At 33.9% G+C, this 22,242-nt stretch overlaps 1 protein-coding gene across 4 annotated transcripts in view; it reads right to left on the bottom strand.

Annotated features, from left to right (window-relative positions):
- The window catches only part of VPS13A (vacuolar protein sorting 13 homolog A), a 262,998-nt gene that overhangs the window by 78,756 nt on the left and 162,000 nt on the right, over positions 1-22,242 (bottom strand). For all 4 annotated transcript variants that reach the window (XM_081804091.1, XM_081804093.1, XM_081804092.1 and 1 more), the window contains 8 exons: positions 19,029-19,121; positions 17,765-18,121; positions 16,528-16,629; positions 15,064-15,222; positions 14,643-14,898; positions 13,163-13,323; positions 3,849-3,952; positions 80-362 (listed from right to left, as the gene is read on the bottom strand). In XM_081804091.1, coding sequence (XP_081660217.1) covers positions 80-362; positions 3,849-3,952; positions 13,163-13,323; positions 14,643-14,898; positions 15,064-15,222; positions 16,528-16,629; positions 17,765-18,121; positions 19,029-19,121 — 1,515 coding nt within the window. The remainder of the gene's footprint in view (positions 1-79; positions 363-3,848; positions 3,953-13,162; positions 13,324-14,642; positions 14,899-15,063; positions 15,223-16,527; positions 16,630-17,764; positions 18,122-19,028; positions 19,122-22,242) is intronic.

Raw genomic sequence — 22,242 nt, 5'->3', positions numbered from 1 at the left:
TGGTTTCATTGCTTGTTATTTTAAATAACCAAAGCTACAAAATCGAAGACAGGAAGGCATTTAAAAAATTCTATAATACCTCTATATAATAAGCAATTTTATAAGGAAGAAGATTTCGGAGCAGGATAGGTGGCCACAAATGCATTATGTATGGTAAGTCCCAACAATCTTCTGAATACACTGACAGAGAAGACAAATTATCTTTTTCCGGGACAACATGAATGTTAAATGGTTTCTTAGCAGTGTTTTTAGATTTACATTTCTTCTTTAGAAAAGTGCCATCATTTTTTATAATTTCTTCAAAGTCAATTCTTTCACACGCTTGATAGTCCTCATCTTCTGGCTTCAGAGAAAGGGGTGATCTGCGTAAAGGATGAAACAATATGCTTTAAAATGCTTTAAAAGAAAACATTAATTAGGTGATTACTACTTTGGAACAATGAAATTACATCACTCCCTGCTCTTGTAATAAATTTTTTATAATTTCACATTCTTCTTAGAGATAGAGAAGATAGATTGGTAAACAGATACTGTCATACCTTAACTTTCTGGAACTAATCAAGTTATTTGGCTCTTAAAAGGAGAATATTTTTCTTACAAACTTACTATCTTAAAAGTTTACAAGATAATAACTGGTTTCCTACAGAAAATATATAATTTTATAGATCATATATGCAAAGCAAACATATACAAATATCTGTTGATTTGCCCATTTAACTTAAAAATGTTGGCTTCCCTGAATATGTGGTCCTTATAGGAAGTACATGTCATGACTGAATTCATAAACTAAAAACACATTTCCATTTAAAAAAATCATCACCAGCCTTTCAATGTTAAACAAAAGCTTTCAATAGATATTTAACTGCTGAAACAATTGGGCACAGTTGCAGAGGTGGTTGCAAGATAGTGATAAAATCATGTATGATTAATACTTATTATTTAAATATCACACTCTCTGTTGATATTTCAATTATATTTTAGATTTAATCATTTTTCAACCTAACCTGTCCAAATCTAAACACTTAAATATTTTTATACTTGTAAAACCAATCATCTATGATTGTGACACTATCCCTTACAAATGAACAACTGTCCATATTATCTTCAGCCCAGATTTTGTCCTAAGCCCTAGTCCTAAAATTTTAAATATCCACTACACACTTCTATAATGATGTCTGACAGTGACTTAAATTTGCTAGATTGAACTCTCAACAGCCCATACGCGTTTCTCTGTGTGTCCCTTTTCAGGAACTTCCAACTACCAGCACTCTGGACTATGAAAGAGTATTTGACTTTTCCATCTCCCTTGACATATACATAAATCTAATCATCTGTCAAATCAGTTATCAGATTTAATCTATTTTTACATTCTCTCTGTAATTTTCATTCTCTTTTCCATTCTTCTAATACTTAAAAACTTAATTTTCCCCAAATTAAACTAATGCCAATAACCTCATCCAGATTATCAAAACCTTTATTGGACCCATTATTTACCAACGAGAAGGTAAAACTGGAAATGAACAAATGAGTAAGTCTTTCTTTACTCTGTATTACAGATCCCAATCAGGTGGGGATGTAATGTTAAAAGAGAATTAGTGCATTGTGATAGGTACAAAAAAACATGTACACGGCAGACTGAGGGCAAGAGAGTGTGGTTAAATCTTTCTAGATGGCTGCAGAGCTTTTTGTAGAGGTGACAATTTTGCCAAAAAGCTTTATTCTGAAGAGAACACCTGAATTAGAGAAATATGCGAGGTTAAAGTTTAAGAAATGAATAGGAAGAAAACGTGAGAGAAAGGTATCAATGGCAAGAGGTTCTGAATGAGAAGAGCTTCTAGAATGAAAGATCTTGAAACAGAAGGATACCAAATGTTCTGTGAGAAGAAAGAAGAAAAAGATGATATTCAAGATAAAGGTAAAATTAACATAAATGGGGGCAAGAAAATGAGAGAGCAAGTACCTTAATGTGAACTTAAACTATGTTTCAAATGTTCTGTTACAAGATGCACACTACACTCTGATCATCCTGCAACTATTCTTTATAGACACATACAAACCCTGTGCTTTCAGGTCTCCTTACCTTTGTTCATGCAATTCCTTCCACTTAAGATTGCCCTTCCGTGCTAATCCGCACATTATTATGTTTGACCTTTAATTCATGTGTCTCGCCCAGGAGTCAATCATTAATACCTGCTTTGTTTTCTTTGGTTTTCTGCAACTCTACCTCTTCTGTAACTCCCTCTCCCTACAACCCCACTGTTTTCTTTCTTCTATATTTACATAATGTATCAATCTCTCAAAGGTTCCAGCCATGCCCAATTCATCTTGGCATCCCACAGTAGTGCCTTATACACAGCAGAACACCTGACAAATATTTGTTAAATGAATTAAATTTAAAGATCAATATATTTAAATTCTCCAGGGAAAGGTAGCCATTTCTTAATGTAAGACCTCATGTCTTAAATGTAAGCATACCTATATCTAAGAATTGGATTAGAAACATATCTAATGTGAAATACAAGCTGGCTCATCACTAATAATTCCAATTAAGATTAATTAATTTCCATTTGACAAATTAATACTTAGCCTTGAACAAGAAAGTGTAAAAATACTCTTAAGTTGCCTCTTCTATGGACAGAGTCACAAAACATACAGCAATAATTTATTAAAAATAAAGCAAAATGCCATTAACTTTTCTCATTCAAGGATGAAATAAGTTTAAACTTCTTCACAGAAGTTTTTAAACACATCCTACATGCTATCTTTAATCTAGTCTTATAACCCACCAAAAATCCTTCCTAGAATAAGGCCAGATATTGTGAACAACTACATTGTTGTTGTTCTTGCAACAACAGAATTCTTTCCCTCAGCAAATCTGAACTAAGCAATCAAACACTCATTAGGGTTACAAGGTCTAAGTAATAAAGTACTCTTTAGAATTAGCAGGTCTACTAACTAAAAATATGTGCCTGTAACTGCTAGACTGCTCTGTAAGCATCAGGGAGCCAATCTGGAACTCTGGGCATGGATCAGAAGAGAGGCAGAGGGTATTTCAGCACGGCTTGCAGTTCTGCCTCCATCCTTCTGCAGCACACGTCTGGGCCCAGGGCTAATGTGTGTTCTGAAATGGTACTTAGACAAACTACAGTGCTTATTCTCAGGAAGACAGATTTTCCAACAGAGTTCACTATCGCTGAAAGAGATTATTTTCAATACCTGATTAAATATCCAGAATACTTGTTTGTTATGATAATTAATCCTATAATTTTAAGACTAGCCCATCACTAGCATTTTGTAAGAATTTTACATATAAGATTTTAGATCAAGTTTAATCTAATTTTTAGTATTTAAGATTGATGTACTATATGTCACAATTTAGAGTATAATTCCATCACTGAACAATTAATAAATATGTAGATAAAAAGATAAAATATTATGCTTTCCAAAGGGATTTTTAAAAAATTCCACTGTAAAATATCTGAAAAGTAAAAATCCCTTCATAATAGTTGTATATAAATCTAGAAGCTACCGATCATGCTCAATTCCACATTTTCTAAAAAATCACATATAAATGATTATAGTTATGGCAGCTATACTTAGGCATGTAATAACTATATTTACTAGTAAAAGCATAAGTAATTTATATAGTATACATTACATTAAATATTTCTTTAAAAAAAACAAAAAACAAAAAAACCTTCTAAGCACCTTGAAACTTAAGTTAGACAAGTTATTAACAAGTGATTAAACTTTGATCACTTAAAGACAGATATCCCTATAAAATCAGAAACTAAAAATTCTATAAGATACTTTAGAGCAAATAAAAAGATAAAGAAAAAAAAAATCACCGGTAAGATGTTAATGGTATGTTGAATTCACTTCCAGGTGAAGCCGTTCCCAATAAAGTGTTCCCTTCATAAACACAAAGTGGGATTGAAAAATGATTTTTAATCTGAGAAAGAAAAACAAATCATATTTAGCACATTAATCTAAGAATCTAAAGACATTTTTAAAAAATCTCATCAAAATATCCCAACAAAGAAACTAGCAGGCAATATTTATCTTGCTTATATAAGTTAGACAAGAAACAAACACACTTTTATCCTAAAAAATACAAAGGTCACTAGTTTTATAGAAAAGGTGTGTCAAAAACAAAAACTTTAAAAATCCAAGATGGAAGATAATATGTTCTTGACCTTGATATAAGTATTAACTTCTTCAGATAAAAATAGAAGAATTCATGGGAAAAAATATATCAAAATTTGAAATGTCTGTATGACAAAAGTGTTTTGAAAAAAGGTCACAGGCTGGGAAATGAGTGCCTCTTTACTTCACTGTTGTATGCTGCTCATGGGATGAGATACTCTACATGCACTTTGGAGAATATCTCATCCATCCATGAGCAGCATACAAAAATGATGTAAACGGTAACATCATTTTGATTAATATATATTAGATAAACTTCCAAACACTTATATTTACCTTTGAGATGGATAATAACAAATTGGTTAATAAAACCACTTTCATATTATAATCTTTCTCTTAGTAAAATCTTATTTTTAAAAAATCATACCAAAATGGAAAACATGCTGAGAACTAAGAACTGATAAATGGATAATCCTAACTACACTCTATCTCTAGATAAACTGTTTGCTCTATTTGAAGCAATAGGAATACATTTAAGTTTCTATAAATAGTACCTATAAGAAATTTAAAATTAATGTATAACTATTTAAAATATAAAAAAAAAAAATCAACAATAGAGAAAGTAGCCCAACAGTCATCTTTTAAAACAGTTAACTACAGATCAAAAATGAAAGGGAAGAATTTCTGCTTTTAGCCATGATGGAATAATAGAGACCAGATAAACCTTCCCAACATAGAGAACTAAAACACAGAGGAAAAAGAACCCATATTAAACAATGGTATTCAGAAATTGGGCAGCATGCAGCACAGGAAAGAAAAAACAGTAAAAAGAAACCACAAGGGTTAAGTCCTCAGACTGCCCCAGCTTGCTGCCTCAAGTTTCTAGATTTCTGTGTAGGTGAAAAAGAGAAGTCAAACAGAGCCAGTCTGCTGGAGTCAAAGAGACAGATATGAGAATTTGGGGAAGCCAGTGTTTCTCAAACTCACAGCACACTGAGCGGGGTACATGGAGACGCAAGAGTTGCAGATTTAACAGCGTCCCCTGTTGTCAAAATTTCATATTGGTACTGACTGCAATATGCACATGAGTAAACTATCAAAGGCTCAGTAAAGACTGATGACCAACCCGTTCTCAACAGGAGTTCTCCAGAGCAGCTCAGGTCTCCTCCCACAGCAGCTCTGAGCAAACCTTATCATCATGCACCCACTTCCATGGTCTCCAGCAACAGGAGTCCATTCAAAATGGTGTCACTAACCTGGCAGTGTGCAAGGAGACCCTACAGGAGCCAGCATCACTTCAAAGTGACTGGTGTGACCCGGAGAGGGGAAATAACCACACACACCAGTTCAACTACAGCCTCAGCAGTGGACTGGGGGAAGACAACTAATCTGAATGCGGGTCCTGCCCACCAACAAAAGCTTCCTGGGGGACAAAACAGGGAGAGTACCCTACAGTTTGGTGCGACTACACCTCTGGCAAAAGCCTGGTCTGAACAAACTCAACTTCAAGGTGGCCCCAGAGTGGCCCACTAACAACACAGGAACTAAACCCTACCCCCAAAAGGCAAAGAGTCATTGTAGACAACTGAACTGAAGGCAAATGCAGCTCAGCCACAACAGCAGGGCACACATAACACACATAGAACACACCCCTGAAGTGCCACATTCTGGGTAACGGGATATTACACTCAGGACATGACAGGACTTCTTCCTAAGGCCACTACTTTCAAGATCAGGAGACATAGCGGACTTTTCTAACACACAGAAACAGACACAGAGGATCAGACAAAATGAGCAGAGAGAGGAATAGGTCATATGAAAGAACTTGAAAATCATGGAAAGAGAGCTAAATAAAATGGAGATAATATGCCTGATAGAGAATTTAAAGTAATGGTCATAAAGATACTCACTGGACTTGAAGAAAGAGAGGAAGGTCTCAGTTAGACCCTAAAAACACTGACAGAAAACATTAAAAAGAAAGAGATGAATAACTAATTGAAATTAAAAATACACTAGAGGGAATAAACAGTAGACCACAGGAGGCAGATGAACAGATCAATGATCTGGAGGACAAAGCACTGGAAAGCAATCAAGCTGAACAGGAGAGAGAAAAAGAATAATGAAAAATGAGAATAGGTTAAGGGAACTCATTGACATGGTCAAGCACAATAACATATGCATTATAGGGATCCTAGAAGAAAAGAGAGAGAAAAAGGGGCAAAAATTTATTTTAAGAAATAATAGCTGAAAACTTCCTGAATCTGGGGAAGGAAACAGATATCCAGATCCAGAAGGTACAGAGAGCCCCCAACAAAATCAACTCAAGGAGGTCCACACCAAGACACACAGTAATTTAAATGGGAAAAATAGTGATAAGGAGAAAATCTTAAAAGCAGCAAGAGAAAACAGTTACATACAAGGGAAATCCAATAAAGCTATCAGCTGATTTTTTCAGCAGACACTTTGCAGGCCACAGAGAGTGGCATGATATATTCAAAATGCTGAAAGAAAAAAAACCTGGAACTAAGAATACTCTATCCAGCAAGACTATCACTCAGAATAGAAGGAGAGAGAATTTCCCAAACAAAATTAAATTAATTCATCATCAGTAACCCAGCCTTATAAGAAATGTTAAAGGGGACTCTTTCAGTGCAAAGGAAAGACCGCAAGGAAGAGTAAGAGAAGCACAAAAAACAGTAAAATTAAGTATATCTATAAAAATAAGTCAAGTGATTCACAATGTAAAATATAAAGTATGACACCACATACTTAAAATGTGGGGAGGAGAGGAGTAAACATTTAGTGCTTTTAAAAAAGGTTAAAAAATGGGTTCAAACTTGAGACCATCAACCTAATATAGACTGTTATATGCATAAAATGTTATATATAAACCTAATGGTAGCCACAGATCAAACACTTGTAATAGGTAGGCAAAAAATAAAGAGAAAGGATTCCAAGTATATCATTAAAGAAAGCCAGCAAACCGTGAGAGAAAAGAGCAAAAGAAAGGAATATAAAAGAACTACAAAACAACCATAAAACAAGTCACAAAATGGTGATAAATATGTATCTATTTATTACTTTGCATGTAAGTGGACTAAATGCTCCAATCAAAAGACATGTGGCAACAAAATGGATAAAAAAGCAAGAACCATCCATATTCTGCCTACAACAGAAGCATTTCAGACCTAAAGACATATGCAGAATGAAAATGAAAGGATGGAAAAGCATTTACCATGCAAATGGAAGTGAAAAGAAAGCCAGGGTAGCAACATTTGTGTCAGACAAATAGACTTTAAAACAAAGACTGTAACAAGGGACAAAGAAGGACACTACAAATCATAAAGGGAAAAAGTCAACAATAAGATTTAACAATTGTAAATAGTTATGCACCCAACATGGGAGCACCCAAATACATAAGCAGCTATTAAGAAATATAAAGTAAGTAATTGATAGTAATACAATAATACTTGGGGAGCTTAACACCCCACTTCCATCAATGGATATATCATCCAAACAGAAAATCAACAAGAAACAGTAGCTTTGAAAGACACACACACACACAGATAGATCTAATATATATTCAGAACATACCATCACAGAACAGCAGAATACACATTCTTTTCAAGTGCACATGAAACATTCTCCAGAATAGGTCACATATTGCCACAAAACAAGTCTCAATAAATCCAAATACTGAAGTCATACCATGCATCTTTTCTGACCACAGTAACACGAAACTGATCAAGCACAAGAAAAAAATCTGGAAAGAACACCAATACATGGAGGTTAAATGACATGCTACTATAAACTATGAATTGGTCAACCAAGAAATCAAAGAAGAAATAAAAAACTACATGGAGACAAGTGAAAATGAAAACACAAGGGTCCAAAATCTTTGGGATGCAGCAAAAGCTGTTCTAAGAGGGAAGTTTATAGCAATACAGGCCTACCTCAAGAAGCAAGAAAAATCTCAAATAAAAAACATAACCTGGGCACCTGGGTGGTGGCTCAGTTGGTTAAGGGTCTGCCTTTGGCTCAGGTCACAATCCCAGAGTCCTGGGATCAAGTCCCACATCACGCTCTCCCTGCTTAGTGGGGAGTCTGTTCTCCCTCTCCCTCTGCCCCTCCCCTTGCTTGTGTGCTCTCTAATAAATAAATAAAATCTTAAAAAAATGCTTTAAAAAAACAAAAAAACAAAACTAAACTTAATCTAAAAATGCTAGAAAATGGACAAACAAAAATCAAAACCAGTGAAGAAAGGAAAGAATAAAGATTAAGAGAAGAAATAAACAAAACGGAAATTTAAAAAAAATAGATCAATGAAATCAAAAGCTGGCTCTTTGAAAATACCAACAAAATTGATCAACCATTAGCCAGACTTATCAAAGGAGAGAGATAGAGGACTCCCATATGAACAAAATCTGAAATGAAAGAGGAGAAATAATGACCGACACTTCAGAAATACAAAAGATTACAAGAGAATATTATGAAACATTATATGTCAACAAACCGGACAACCTAGAAAAAGTGCACACATTCCTGGAAACATAACCTATCAAAACTGAAGCAGGAAGAAATCGAAACATTGAACAGGTTGATTACCATCAATGAAACTGAACCAGTAATTAAAAACATCCTAACAAACACAAGTCCAGGATCAGACAGCTTCACAGGTAAATTCTACCAAACATTTAAAGAAGAGTTAATACCAATTCTTCTTGAACTATTTCAAAAAATAAAAGAGGAAGGTAAGCTTCCAAATTCATTCTATTAGGCCAGCATTACCCTGATACCAAAACCAGATGAAGACACTAGAAAAAAGAGAATTATAGGCCAATATCTCTGAAGAACATAGATGCAAAAGTCCTCAACAAAATATTAGCAAACTGAATCCAGCAATGAATCACACAAAATTAATCACCATGATCAAGTGGGATTCATTCCTGTGATGCAAAGGTGGTTTAATATTCACAAATCAATCAAAGAGATATACCACATCACCAAGAGAAAGGATAAAAACCATATGATCATTTCAATATATGCAGAAAAAGCATCTGACGAAGTACAACATCGCTTCCTAATAAAAACCCTCAGCAAAATAGGTTTAGAGAGAACATACACCATTGTAATAAAGGCCATAAATGAGAAACCCACAGCTAACATTATCTCAGTAGTGAAAAACTAAAGCTTTCCCCCAACATCAGGCACAGGACAAGGATGTCCATACTCACTACTTTTATTCAGCATAGTACTGGAAGTTCCAGCCACAGCAATCAGACAAGAAAAAGAAATACCAGGCATACAAATCTAAGGAAGAAGTAAAACTTCCACTATTTGTGGATGACATGATACTATATATAAAAAACCCTAAAGACTCCATCAAAAAACTACTAGAATTGATAAATGAATTCAGCAAGATCACAGGATACAAAATTAATATACAGACATCTGTTGCATTTGTATACAAAATAATGAAGTAGGAGAAAGAGAAATTAAGAAAACAATTCCATTTATAATTGCACTAAAAATAGCAAAACGCCTAGGAATAAACTTAACCAAGGAGATAAAATGCCTGTATTCTGAAAACTATAAAACACTGACAAAAGAAATTGAAGCTGACACAAATGGAAAGATACTCCATGCTCATGAATTGGGAGAACAAATATTGTTAAATGTTGATACCACCTAAAGCAATCTACAGATCTAATGCAATCTGTATCAAAATAGCAACAGTATTTTTCATAGAACTAGAACAAATAATCCTAAAATTAATATGGAAACAAAAAAGATCCCGAATAGCCAAAGCAATCTTGACAAAGAACAAAACTGGAGCTATCACAATCCCATATTTCAAAAGCTACCAAAGCCAGAGAATCCATAACAGTATGGTACTGGCACAAAAACAGACACATAGATCAATGGAACAGAACAGAAAGCGCAGAAATAAACCCACAATTAATCTATGACAAAGGAGGCAAGAATATGCAATGGGGAAAAGACAATCTCTTCAACAAATGGTGTTGGGAAAAATGAATAGCTACTTGAAAAAAATGGAAGTGGACCACTTTCTTACATCATACACAAAAATAAACTCAAAAGGGATTAAGTACCTAAATGTTGAGACCTGAAACCATAAAAATCCTAGAAAAGGGCACAGGCAGTTATTTCTCTGACACTGGCAGTAGCAACAATTTTCAAGATATGTTTCCTAAGGCAAGGGAAACAAAAGCAAAACTAGTGAGACTACGGCAAGTAAAAAAGCTTCTCTATGGCAAAGGAAATAGTACAGAACTAAAAAAACCTACTGAATGGGAGAAGATATTTGCAAATGACATATCCAGTAAGGGGTTAGTATCTAAAATATACAAAGAACTTATACATTTTAACACCAGAAAAAAAAAACAAATAATCCAATGAAAAAGTAGGCTGAAGAGATGAACAAATTACGAAAAGGACATACAGATGACCAACAGACACATGAAAAGATGCTCAATATCACTAATCATCAGGGAAATGCAAATCAAAACCATTGAGATACTGCCTGACACCTGTCAGAATGGCTAAAATCAGAAACACAGAAAACAACAAATGCTGGTGAGGATGTGGAAAAAAAGATACCTTCATGCACTATTTATGGGAATGCAAACTGGTGCAGCCACTGCAGAAAACAGTGCAGAGGTTCCTCAAAAAATTAAAAGCAGAATTACTGTATGATCCAGTAAATGCACTACTGGGTATTTACCCAAAGAATATGAAAACACTAATGTTTATTGCAGCATTATTTACAATAGCCAAATTATGGAAGCAACCCAAATGTCCACCAATAGATGAATGGACAAAGAAGATGTGGTATATATAAACAATGTAATATTATCCATAAAAAAGAATGAAATCTTGCCATTTGCAATGACATGGATGGATCTACAGAATATAATGCTAAGTGAAATAAGCCAGAGAAAGACAAATACCATATGATTCACTCTTACGTGGATTTAAGAAACAAAACAGAGAAAAAAAGACAAAAAAAAAAGAGACTCAAGTATAGAGAACAAACTAATGGCTAACAAATGGGAGGTGTATGGGGCGCCTGGGTGGCTCAGTCGTTAAGCGTCTGCCTTCAGCTCAGGTTGTGATCCCAGGGTCCTGGGATCGAGCCCCGCATCGGGCTCCCTGCTCCTTGGGAAGCCTGCTTCTCCCTCTCCCACTCCCCCTGCTTGTGTTTCCTCTCTCGCTGTCTCTCTCTGTCAAATAAATGAATAAAATCTTAAAAAAAAAAAACAAATGGGAGGTGTGTGGTAGGATGAATGAAATACATGAAGGATATTAAGAGTACACATACCATGATGAGCAATGAGTAATGTACAGAACTGCTGAATCACTATATTGTACACCTGAATAACACTGTACTTAATTATACTGGAATTTTAAAACTTTAAAAAAATTAAAAATAAAAATCAATTGTCACTGAATACAGCAATTAAAAATCAATGTAATTCACCACATTAATAAATTATTTTTTTAAAAAATCCTTTCAATAAACAGAAAACCATTTGACAAAATCCAACATCCATTTCTGATAAAAACTCAGTAACCTAGAAAAAGAAGGGAGCATTTTCAAGCTAAGAAAGATCATCTACAAAATAACTACAAGTCAAAACATACTTAATGATGAAAAAGTGAATACATTACTGCTAAGATTGAGAACAAGGCAAAAACATCTGCTTTCAGAACATCTATTCATATTGTATTGGAGGTTCTAGCCAGTGCAACAGTCAAGTAAAGGTAAAATAAAATACACATCCAGATTTGAAAGGAAAAAGTAAAAAATCTTTATCTGCAGATATCAAAACTGTATCTACGAAAAAGCTACTAGAACAAGTAAGTGCATCTAGTAAAGTTGCACAATACAGGTTAATATAAAAATCAGCTATACTTCTACTAGCAATGAAAAATCAGAAATATGTAAAAATGACAATTTAATCATTGTTTTGTAAGAAACACTGAAAATCTAAGTCTAAAATTTAAATGGAAATAGAATGGACTCGGAATAGCCAAAACAACTTTGAAAATGAATAGGCAGGACAACGATTTCAAGACTCAGGATAAAATAGTAATGAGACAATGTGGTACTGGCATAAAGATAAAGAGATCAATGACAGAAAAGAGAGTTATGAAACAAAATCCGTAAAGATATTGATCACCTTTTTTTTTTTTTAAGGACAAAAGTGTCAAGGCAATTTAACAGGAAAAGGATAATCTTGGCTGGAACAAATGAATAGCCATACGGAAAAACATAAACCTTAACCCTTACTTCGTACCATATACAAAGATTCATTCAAAACAGTATTTGGAATATCCATTTAATAGATTACTAATCAACAACAACATGTAACTACATGTAATATTAATACACAGAAGTTGATACATGCAAAATTATGCTGAAAGGAGCCATACTCCTTTTTGTATTCCACTCCATTTACCTAAAATTCTATATTGTGTAACTAGTATACGATAAGAACATATCAGTGGCTGTCTAAGAATGGAGTAGGAAGAGAGGAAACTTTCTGGGGTGATAAATATGTTTAGCATGTTCACTGGGATGAAGGTTTCACAGGTCTGTTTTTGTGTCCAAGCTCATCAACTTTAAATATATGCAGTTTATTGTACATCAGTTTGACCTCAATAAAGACATAAATATTTTTCCTCATATTTTCTAATTAAAATCAAAGGATATACCCTATACCACAAAGACCTAAAAACAAAATATTGATGGTGTTTTAGAATAATAGTCCAAAAAGAGTTTATAGGAAGAGTCCTATAGAAAGTTACAAGAAATATTGAACCACTATTCATACTAAAGTAGTGCATTACTGGTAATAATAATTCTTTTTTATATTAATTGTATTTTTATTACAGTTTATATTCTTTTGGTAGTAATTAGCTTTCTTTTTTTATTAACACACAAATATGCATAATATGACCCCCCACACACAAAAAAAGGATCATTTTGTACCTGCACTGGGGAGCGAATTGTTATCTTCTTACTTCCTTCCACTCCATCAACTTGACAAACAATCGATCTTTCAACCCCAGACGCTCTGTGTCTTACAGTGTACAGTCGTCGTCCCACTTTTGTTAAAGGGATTTTATCAGCAGTAGAGTGGTTAGCAGGTGCTAAATGGAATATATATGTTGGAAAGTTTTTATTATTAATCATATATTAATCTTAACTAGATGTTAAATGCCAGATACATCAGATAATTTCTTTAACTCATAAATAACAGTCACTAAAGTTTTTAGATATAAGACTATAAAAAAAGGGCTATTTCTTTGTATAATCTATATAAAGGGATATATTAAGAAGCCACAATACATTCCCACAGCAGTCATCGAAAACCTTCAAAGCACTTAACAAAAAAATTTTTTAATTGAAAAAAAAAGTTCATTCAGTAGTTTAACCTAAGTGAATAGTATGTTTTCAAACTGACAAGAGAAATTATTATAAAATATACAAACACTGATCTTTGGTTTGCTGTCATAATAACCAGAGCCTAATACCTGTAGGCAGTCACTGGCAATTACCGAAGTAGCTGCAAAATTTCAGTTTTTCATTATTCCAACAACCCATGATACTTTATGGTATCTAAGACCCGATTAAACAATATTTTATACATTTATTTAATATACATACTGCATTTTATTTGGGATGTGAATTACTTATTTACATATACGTCCCCAACTCCATAAAAATGTTAGTTCAAACAAGTGAGGTAAAATTGACGAGAGCAATTCACTGACAAGGCCATTGTTAAGCAACATTTCCTGACCAGGAGAAAGCACTAGGTATCAGTCTTAGTATCCCTCCCCTTCATTTATTAATCTTTCAAATTCCCTCCCTTCTCCCTAATTATTTAAATGTCAGAGTATCAGAAAGGGGTGTGGGTGAGACTTTAGGACCAGGTAACTTCACAATGAATAAATATTATGACAATTAAGAATTTTTTACTTTTGTTTCTCATGAAAACGAAACACTTCTGAGAATCACAAAGGACAAAAGAACAACCTTCCACCTCAACAGGCAGAAAATAAAAACCATTTACAAACCCAAAAACGATTATAGTGTGCCATTTTCATGACTTCAAACTTTATTTTGGATTCACTCAGCTGTAAAACTAGTGGAATATTCTGAATTATAAAAAATGTGGTTGAAACAACAAAAAACTGAGTAAGGACAGGATCAAATCTTTTTCCTCCCAAAAATATGAAATAGTGAATTACCATGCCCTAGATAACACAGAAGATAAAGTCACAATTTGGAATACAAAAATACAGTGACAACAAGCAACCAAAGCCGGGCAAAAGAAAAAGCAAAATTCCTGACCTATTTGGAAGGAGATTTAAAAACCTGTAAGATACTACATATGAGTAAAATGCGATGTAAAAAATGTAACTTAAAAGAAATTAAAGCCCCAGGAAAATAATTTAACACTTACTGAGAAGAATGAAGAAGAGTTTACTGCTTAGGCTGGTCATTGCATTGAAATGATCATTGTCTTTGGTTCCCACATAGTCCATACTTAAACTCTCCTCATTTTTCAATACATATGATTTTGCCAATGGAACGTTAAGTACACTAAAAGAATCACTTGGTGAAACAGAGACAGTAAGTCCAAGAGAATTTAAAATCATAAATGGCGCTAGATCCCGTATGAAGACAGTTGAAGCTCCAGTGGCAGCTTCTGTAAATGCCTAATAAGGAAGAGTTATTGTAAATAAAATGAAAACTAAATGACAAGCAGGACACTAACAGACGTATGACAAATAACTAATAAAAAACTTTTTATTCAATGAAAAAAAAAAAGGTTAGCTCAGACTAGTATACCAACACTTAAGGTTTCAAATTTCTTTTCTTACCTTGACTAAATTATTTAACATTACAAGGCCACATTTGGATAATGTAATGTTTAGTTGGTCTTTTGAATGGAAACTGATAACAGTTTTATATTCTGGCACTTTGTAATTTTCTTCTTCAGTATCTGACTCAACAATGGCCTTTTTTGCTTTCTTTTTCATCTAAAATGACACATAAATTATAGAAATATAAGGAAAATTTGTTCCTAGGAACACATTACTCATTTTGCAAAGAAAAAACAAACTAGACAAAACCCAATAATAACATGAGAGACAACAATAAGTTTTATCAGTTCCACTGCCTTACTGGAATTGTTTGGATATCTGCCAACTAAGGTCACACAGGACAGGGGCAATATTAGAGGAAAAATACTTCTCATCCTCAGTGATACTAAAATGGCAAGCACAATTCAAAAGGAAAAATAAACCCTAAAATCACTAAGTGCTTGTGGCATCTGAATGAAAATTACAAGCACATACTTCATAGCTCATGGACATTCAGAACAAGAAAAATCATTTGGTTTATTAGTTAGGTTTACTGGCTATGGGTAAATAAAGACTAGAAATCCAGGGACTTAAAAAAGTCCAAAACAGATGCAGAACAGTGCCATTAGAAGCTACGACTCCTAAGACTCAATACCATCTACCACTTTTTAGGATTCACAGATCCACTGCCCAGGTATACTCTGACCTAAAAAACATCAAAGAAGTTCCTTTATCCAATCCTTTATCTGAAATATGTACAAAATAAATGAAGTAATCTAATACAAAAGGTTGGACAAGCTAGTAACCTTTGTTGTTATATTAACTGGCTTTCAACCACTGAAAATTTGTCTGCAGGTGACTGCATCATTATTTAGAGAGGAGACATGTTAGCAATTCTTCAGTTTCCTGCTCTGAAGCACAATTTCATCCATCTAAAGGTCCTGATACTTAGGATTACATAAATTTACAATATATCTGAGAAACAAGTAATAATATACTTTCTTCTATATATACACCCTTCTAAGGACAAAGGAAACTCAGGGTAGACAACAACCTACACGAAGATGCTAGAGGCATCTAACACAGTGGTTCTGAGCGGGGACTCTGCAGCCAGAACTGCATGCAACCTCTTCCACTTTGAAGGTATTACTTTAGGGAAGGCTCTAAAGCTCTCTAGTCTCAGTTCCTTCACATGTTAAAATGGAGTTTAAAACGCCAACGTCAAAGGGGTGCTGTAAGGGTTCAAGTAAAAATACATTATTTAGAACAGTGTCTACAACACAATAAATGTTACACAATTATTTGTATTAGCACAGGAGGCACTAGTCTTGGTTCTGAAAAAATTACATTCACAGGCCAAACAGGGAAGTATGTGGCAAGACTCATAATGAGAAAACTTGAACTCTGTTGTTACTAAAATTAAACTGTTTTGTGTGGTATGGACATTGCTTTTGAAAAACAATTTTCAGACTTCAAATATACCTTGATTCCAAGATTCCATGGTCTAAAATCCTCAGTCTGATCAATTTCTAAGGGTTCAAGCAAAGGCTCCCATACACCAAACATTTCATTGTAATAATGCACCTAGAAAGAGAATTAAATTTTGAAATAAAACATTCTTAAACTTTCTAAAATGATCTTCCATGCTGTTTCCCACCACTATTCCCTTTGGCTCTGCTATTTCTTTATATGAAAACTGTTCTCTGTGCCTTTCCTTAAGTTTCTTATACACACTCCCTCAGCACTTTCCTCACCTGGCTAACTTCATAGTCTAGTCTTCACAATTTAATCCAGACAAAACTCTCTTTTAAGCATCTTTCCTTGACTTCCAGACTGGGCTAAGTATCAAAAACTGCATCCATTTATCATGTATTATTGATATTTTTAAACAGATCTGCCTACCTCCACTGATTTTTTGAAATCTCTTGATGATGAATTATAATTCAATAAGCGCTTATTTATTTGAACTCTCAGAATCTCTTGGACATCCTAGATCATACCCTCCACAAAATATACAGAATCTAGCCAGAATTTCAAAATTTGATATCTAGTTAGTTCTACCTCTATTAGTGTATGTTTTTGTATCAACACACAAATAATTTATCAGCTCATAAATTTTCATATTTATTAATACAAATTAGTAGAATATCCAATTAGTTTTCACTAGACATAAACTCATAACTTAAACCAAAATATCTTTGGAGATAATCCTATGTAGATAAATTCTGAAGCAAAATGTATGTTGGTTCAAAACAAGTATCTCCCTTATAAATAAAGTACTCTCACAAAAATGTGAAAGATCTTTGTAGATACTCCCTAAAGATAACGCACTGTATAAAAGTATGAGGCATATCCTTCTAATTCTTTCTACTACTCTTTTAGAAGAGATTCATAAATAGTCTATTATCCTTTTAAAGGAAAAAAGATATTCAGTTCTTAAAAATAAGAATATTGAATTTAATCAACACTGTTTATTAATACATCACCTTTAAGTTGATAAAATCAACTGAAATACCCAAGTTAAGTTTATATTACAATAATCTACACATAAAAACAACTATATCAAGGGCATAAATTTGTATGCTTGCTTCCAAAAGTACTGTGAGCCAACATTCATATTTACAATAAATCTAGTTAAAATATTTATTTGAGATACCAAAAATACTCCATGTGTAGCATTATTTGTTATAAAATCTGGAAAAATACTGCATATACTTACTTCTAGTTCAAGCTGACAGTAGAGATTTATCAAAGAACTCCAGTTTTTGCCCTCCCCTGAAAAACGTGACTTGGCCAACAGCATAGGCACTGTTCTAGGACCAATTCCAGCCTCAAGAACTATAAAAATAGAGTCAATGTTCACTCTCATCATCTCTCCTTTGAGTATCAATTCAGTTGTGGGAGCTTTGTTTTCAACTTCATTTGGCTCTTCAAGAAACCACATTTTTAAATTCTTTGTATCCTTCTTTTCCCATAAGTGTACTGTAGAAGAAGTAGTTTCTTGTGGGATGGTATCCTTGGATGTATAAAGTGCTGATGTTATGGTAATCACAGTATTTATGATAACCGGTGAAACCTAAGGGGAAAAATTTAAGCTAATGAAAAATCTACCCATACCACTTTTAAAATTTAGGTACTTCAAAAAATCTTAAATATACTTGCTGAAGGATTGTGAAGAATTAATATTAAACTAAAATTACTACCATAAAATACATACAGTTTATTGCCTATAAAAATTTTATAACTAATTTCAATTTTTTAAAAAGATTTATTTCTTTTGAGAGAGAGAGAAAGAGTGATTGTGCACACACGCACAAGTTGGGGAAAGGGCAGAGGGAGAAGGAAAAAGAATCTGGAGCAGAGTCCTTGCTGAGTGCGGAGCCTGATGTGGCGCTCAATCCCATGACCCCAAGATCATGACCTGAGCTAAAGTTAAAAAACAGTTGGATATTTAATCGACTGAACCACCCAGGTGCCCCTAATTTCAATTTCTAAAATATTTACCTGAATCTTACAGATATTAGATTGACTAAGTATAAGTTCAACTATGTATACCATCGCAATGTTAGATGTTAACTACAGAAGAAGTCACACACCAATAATAAAATATACAACATTCAAATGTGTATTAAATACACTGAAAATAATGTGTCACATAAAAATACTTTCAAAAATGTAACTGCTTCATTTTTCGCATGTATACTTTCATGCAAAAGTATTATTTAACTTTTTTAAAATTTAATTTTAAATGACATTTAAAATTTATTTTAACAATTAACAATTTATTGTTAAAACTTTAACAATTAAACAGGAATATTATTTAACAATTTAAAGACTTGATATATTTAACAATTAAAAGACTTATTTTTTTGGCTTTTCTTTATTTAACAATTAAAAGATATAATAATTGCTTATTTCTAGGTTTTACTACTTTTTTAAAAGATGCCCTAAAGATATGAATAACTGATTACATTTTAACTTACCTTTAGTGTGAGGGACTTTATTGATATATCAATCACTTGTGGATCTGTACCTATTTGAGTAGCTTGATAGAACAAGTCACAGGGCTGCAAAACCTACAAGAGAAAATTCAATACACCAAATTAACATTGTTCTAAAATAGTTTTATTTAAAGACATTCCCAGTAACAGCTATGTTAAAAAAACAAGTTAAAGTAACTTTTTAAAAACACAAGTGACTCAATGACACTATTCTCTTTTATACTTATCATTTCTAATAGAAAGTATTAACAACAGCAATACTAATAAAACAGTTAAGTCAAAGAAGATCTTAAATATGCTTAAATATACAAAAACCCCATAAAACTTGTATTATGTATTTTATTTTACTTAATATAATAAAATTTTCTCCATTATAAAGTTGAAACAAAATAATCTATACAGGAAAAGCTACAAAAGATGAGGAAAAAATTATAAATACATTAGATTTACTAAATAACTCTTAATATAATCATAAATTGACTGAAGTTTTCTCTGTGGTAGAATTCTCCCCTCTAGCCCCTAAAGACTCACATCGGTCTCAAATGCAAAATATATTCACTCACCTCCTAAGGTTTCTAATAGCCTCATACCATTATAGCCCAGAGTCTAAAATCTCATCATCTAAATCTGTTATCTCATCATATATGGATGAGACACTTCTCATCCATATTTTATCTCATCCATGTGTTTTATTTAATATAGTAAAATTTTCTCCATTATAAAGTTTAAAAAAAATAATCCATATAGGAAAAGCTATATTTATTTCTCACTGATGCAAAAATCTAAAATCTCATCTCTGATCAGCTCAAGGTCTAAAATCTAAATCATGCACAGGTGCTGATGAAGTGCCTGGGTGTAATCTATTAAGTACAGCTGCTGGGCACAATTTCCCTTTTACGATCTGTGAAAGGAAGAGGAGGTATCTGCTCCCATCTTCCCAACATAGAATGGTGGGGCAGTCACAGGATAACATTACAGATATTCCAGTTTAAATGGGGAAAATGGAAGGTCAGAAGAAGTCACTAGCCCAAAGTAACCTGAAATCCAGCCAGGTCCATGAGTTTCTTGATAAGGTTTCAAAGACTAGGAATAACTGTCTGTGGCTCTCACCTCTACCCTCTGAACCATCCTGCCTTTTCTAGAAAAGGTAGCATAAATTTGTAACCCAGTAGTTTTATCATCCTGCTTCCCACCAGTAGGATTTTGGGGGTCCAAAGAGTCACTCTCCATTTTGTACTCCCTGTCCCTCCCAGTCCATGCCGGCAGTGTTTCTGCTAAAATCATTTTCTCAAGAACCTTGAGGGCCTTCTGTAAATTTCACAAGGCTTTACTCCATTAGACAAAAGCAACATCCACTGATCTTTTTGAGATAATCATGGTCTCCTGCTGAGACAGCTAAAGGATGACACCTTTATGATTCCTAGAAGCCTCAGTGTGATTGAGAAGATCTGAAAGGGCCTTCTGTGTGTCTGAACACTATGATTTTTTGACCTAAGATTTAGGAAAAATTTATACAATCACACAGTCTTTTCTCTATGCTACATTTTTGACAGCCATTTCTGACTTTAAGCATCTTCTGCCATTTGGAAGGCTAAGAAATATCAAAATCATAAAGTCCTGGTTCTCTGGTTCTTTTTGTTTAACTGTTCTTCCTCAATTCATCTCTCCGCTCTAGCATTTTACTATTACCAATAAGAAATCAGGCAACATCTTCGAATCAGGCAGCTCAGAAATCTCCTTAGCTTTATATCCATGTTTGTCACTTAGGAGTTCCGCTTTCCAGACAACTATAAGACACAGTTTTGCAAAGCTCTTTGTCACTACATTTCAGGCCATCCCTTTAATTTCCAATAACACGTCTTTCACCTTCCTTGTAGGCCCTCTGTTGGCAGCACCATCAACGACCATATTCCTACCAAGAGTCTGTTCAACCCAACTGAGGTTTTGTCTACCCATCTCCATAAAATTCCTCCAGATTCTGCATACTGCCCACTCTAAAGCTGCTCCCACATTTGAAATAGCTGCTACAACAGCATCTTACTACTGGGACAAACATCTGTATTTGTTTCCTACTGCTGCCTAACAAATTACTACCAACCTAGTAACTTAACACAAATTTATTATTTCCCTGTTTTCATGAGTCAGGAATCTTGCTGAAATCAGGTGTCAGTCACCTGGTTGTCCTCACCTGAAGGTTTGACTAGGGAAATCTGTTATCTCATCATATATGGGTGAGATACTTCTCATCCATATTTTATCTCATCCATGTGTTTTATTTAATATAGTAAAATTTTATTTTACTCGTAAAAACGAGCTCCTTCAGGTTGTTGGTACAATTCATGTCTTTGTGGCCCTAAGACTGAGATCTCCATTTGCTTGCTAGCTGTTGGCCAGAGACTGCTTTCTATTCCTACTAGTCGGGCGCCTGGGTGGCTCAGTTGGTTAAGCGACTGCCTTCGGCTCAGGTCATGATCCTGGAGTCCCAGGATCGAGTCCCACATCGGGCTCCCTGCTCAGCGGGGGGTCTGCTTCTCCCTCTGACCCTCTTCCCTCTCGTGCTCTCTGTCTCTCATTCTCTCTCTCAAATAAATAAATAAAATCTTTAAAAAAAAATTTTCTATTCCTACTAGTCAGTCACAGGTTCTTGCCATGTGGTCTTCTCCCCAGTTTGCTCCTTCAAGGTCAGCAGGAAACCATCATTTTGGTGTTTCACCATTTTAAAAAATTAGGTTAGGCCCACCCAGAATCTCTTTTTGATTAACTCAAAGTTAACTGATTAGTGACTTAATTACATTTACGATCCTACACACATTCAAGAAAAGACTATACTGGGCACATGCAACAGGGAATAGAAATCTTGGGGGCCATCTTAAGAGTTCTGCTTATACGGACAATGAAGAATAAATCAAGGGAAAAAAAATGACATCCAAACCCATTCCCCAAAGAAATCACATTAAAATCTACCATTATTCTAATAAAATTAGCAAGATCAACCAGTACATAAATATTCAGTTTATTATTTCTTAAACTTCAAGGACAGAAAATTATAACCACTTTACAATACATGATCCAAGATTTTCAACATAAAATTTGTGTTATCTCTTCATCTCACATAAGACAAAACAAAACCAAAAAATATTATACATATAAAAGTTTTTCTATAACTTAGAAACTTTTCGTAATAGCCCCTTTCCAA

Source organism: Leptonychotes weddellii, chromosome 14, assembly GCF_054177405.1.
Source record: "Leptonychotes weddellii isolate Sample4059 chromosome 14, ASM5417740v2, whole genome shotgun sequence".
In the NCBI taxonomy this organism is placed as follows: domain Eukaryota; kingdom Metazoa; phylum Chordata; class Mammalia; order Carnivora; family Phocidae; genus Leptonychotes; species Leptonychotes weddellii.
Note: the sequence above shows the minus strand (reverse complement) of the source record. Positions and strands in the feature narration are given on the sequence as shown.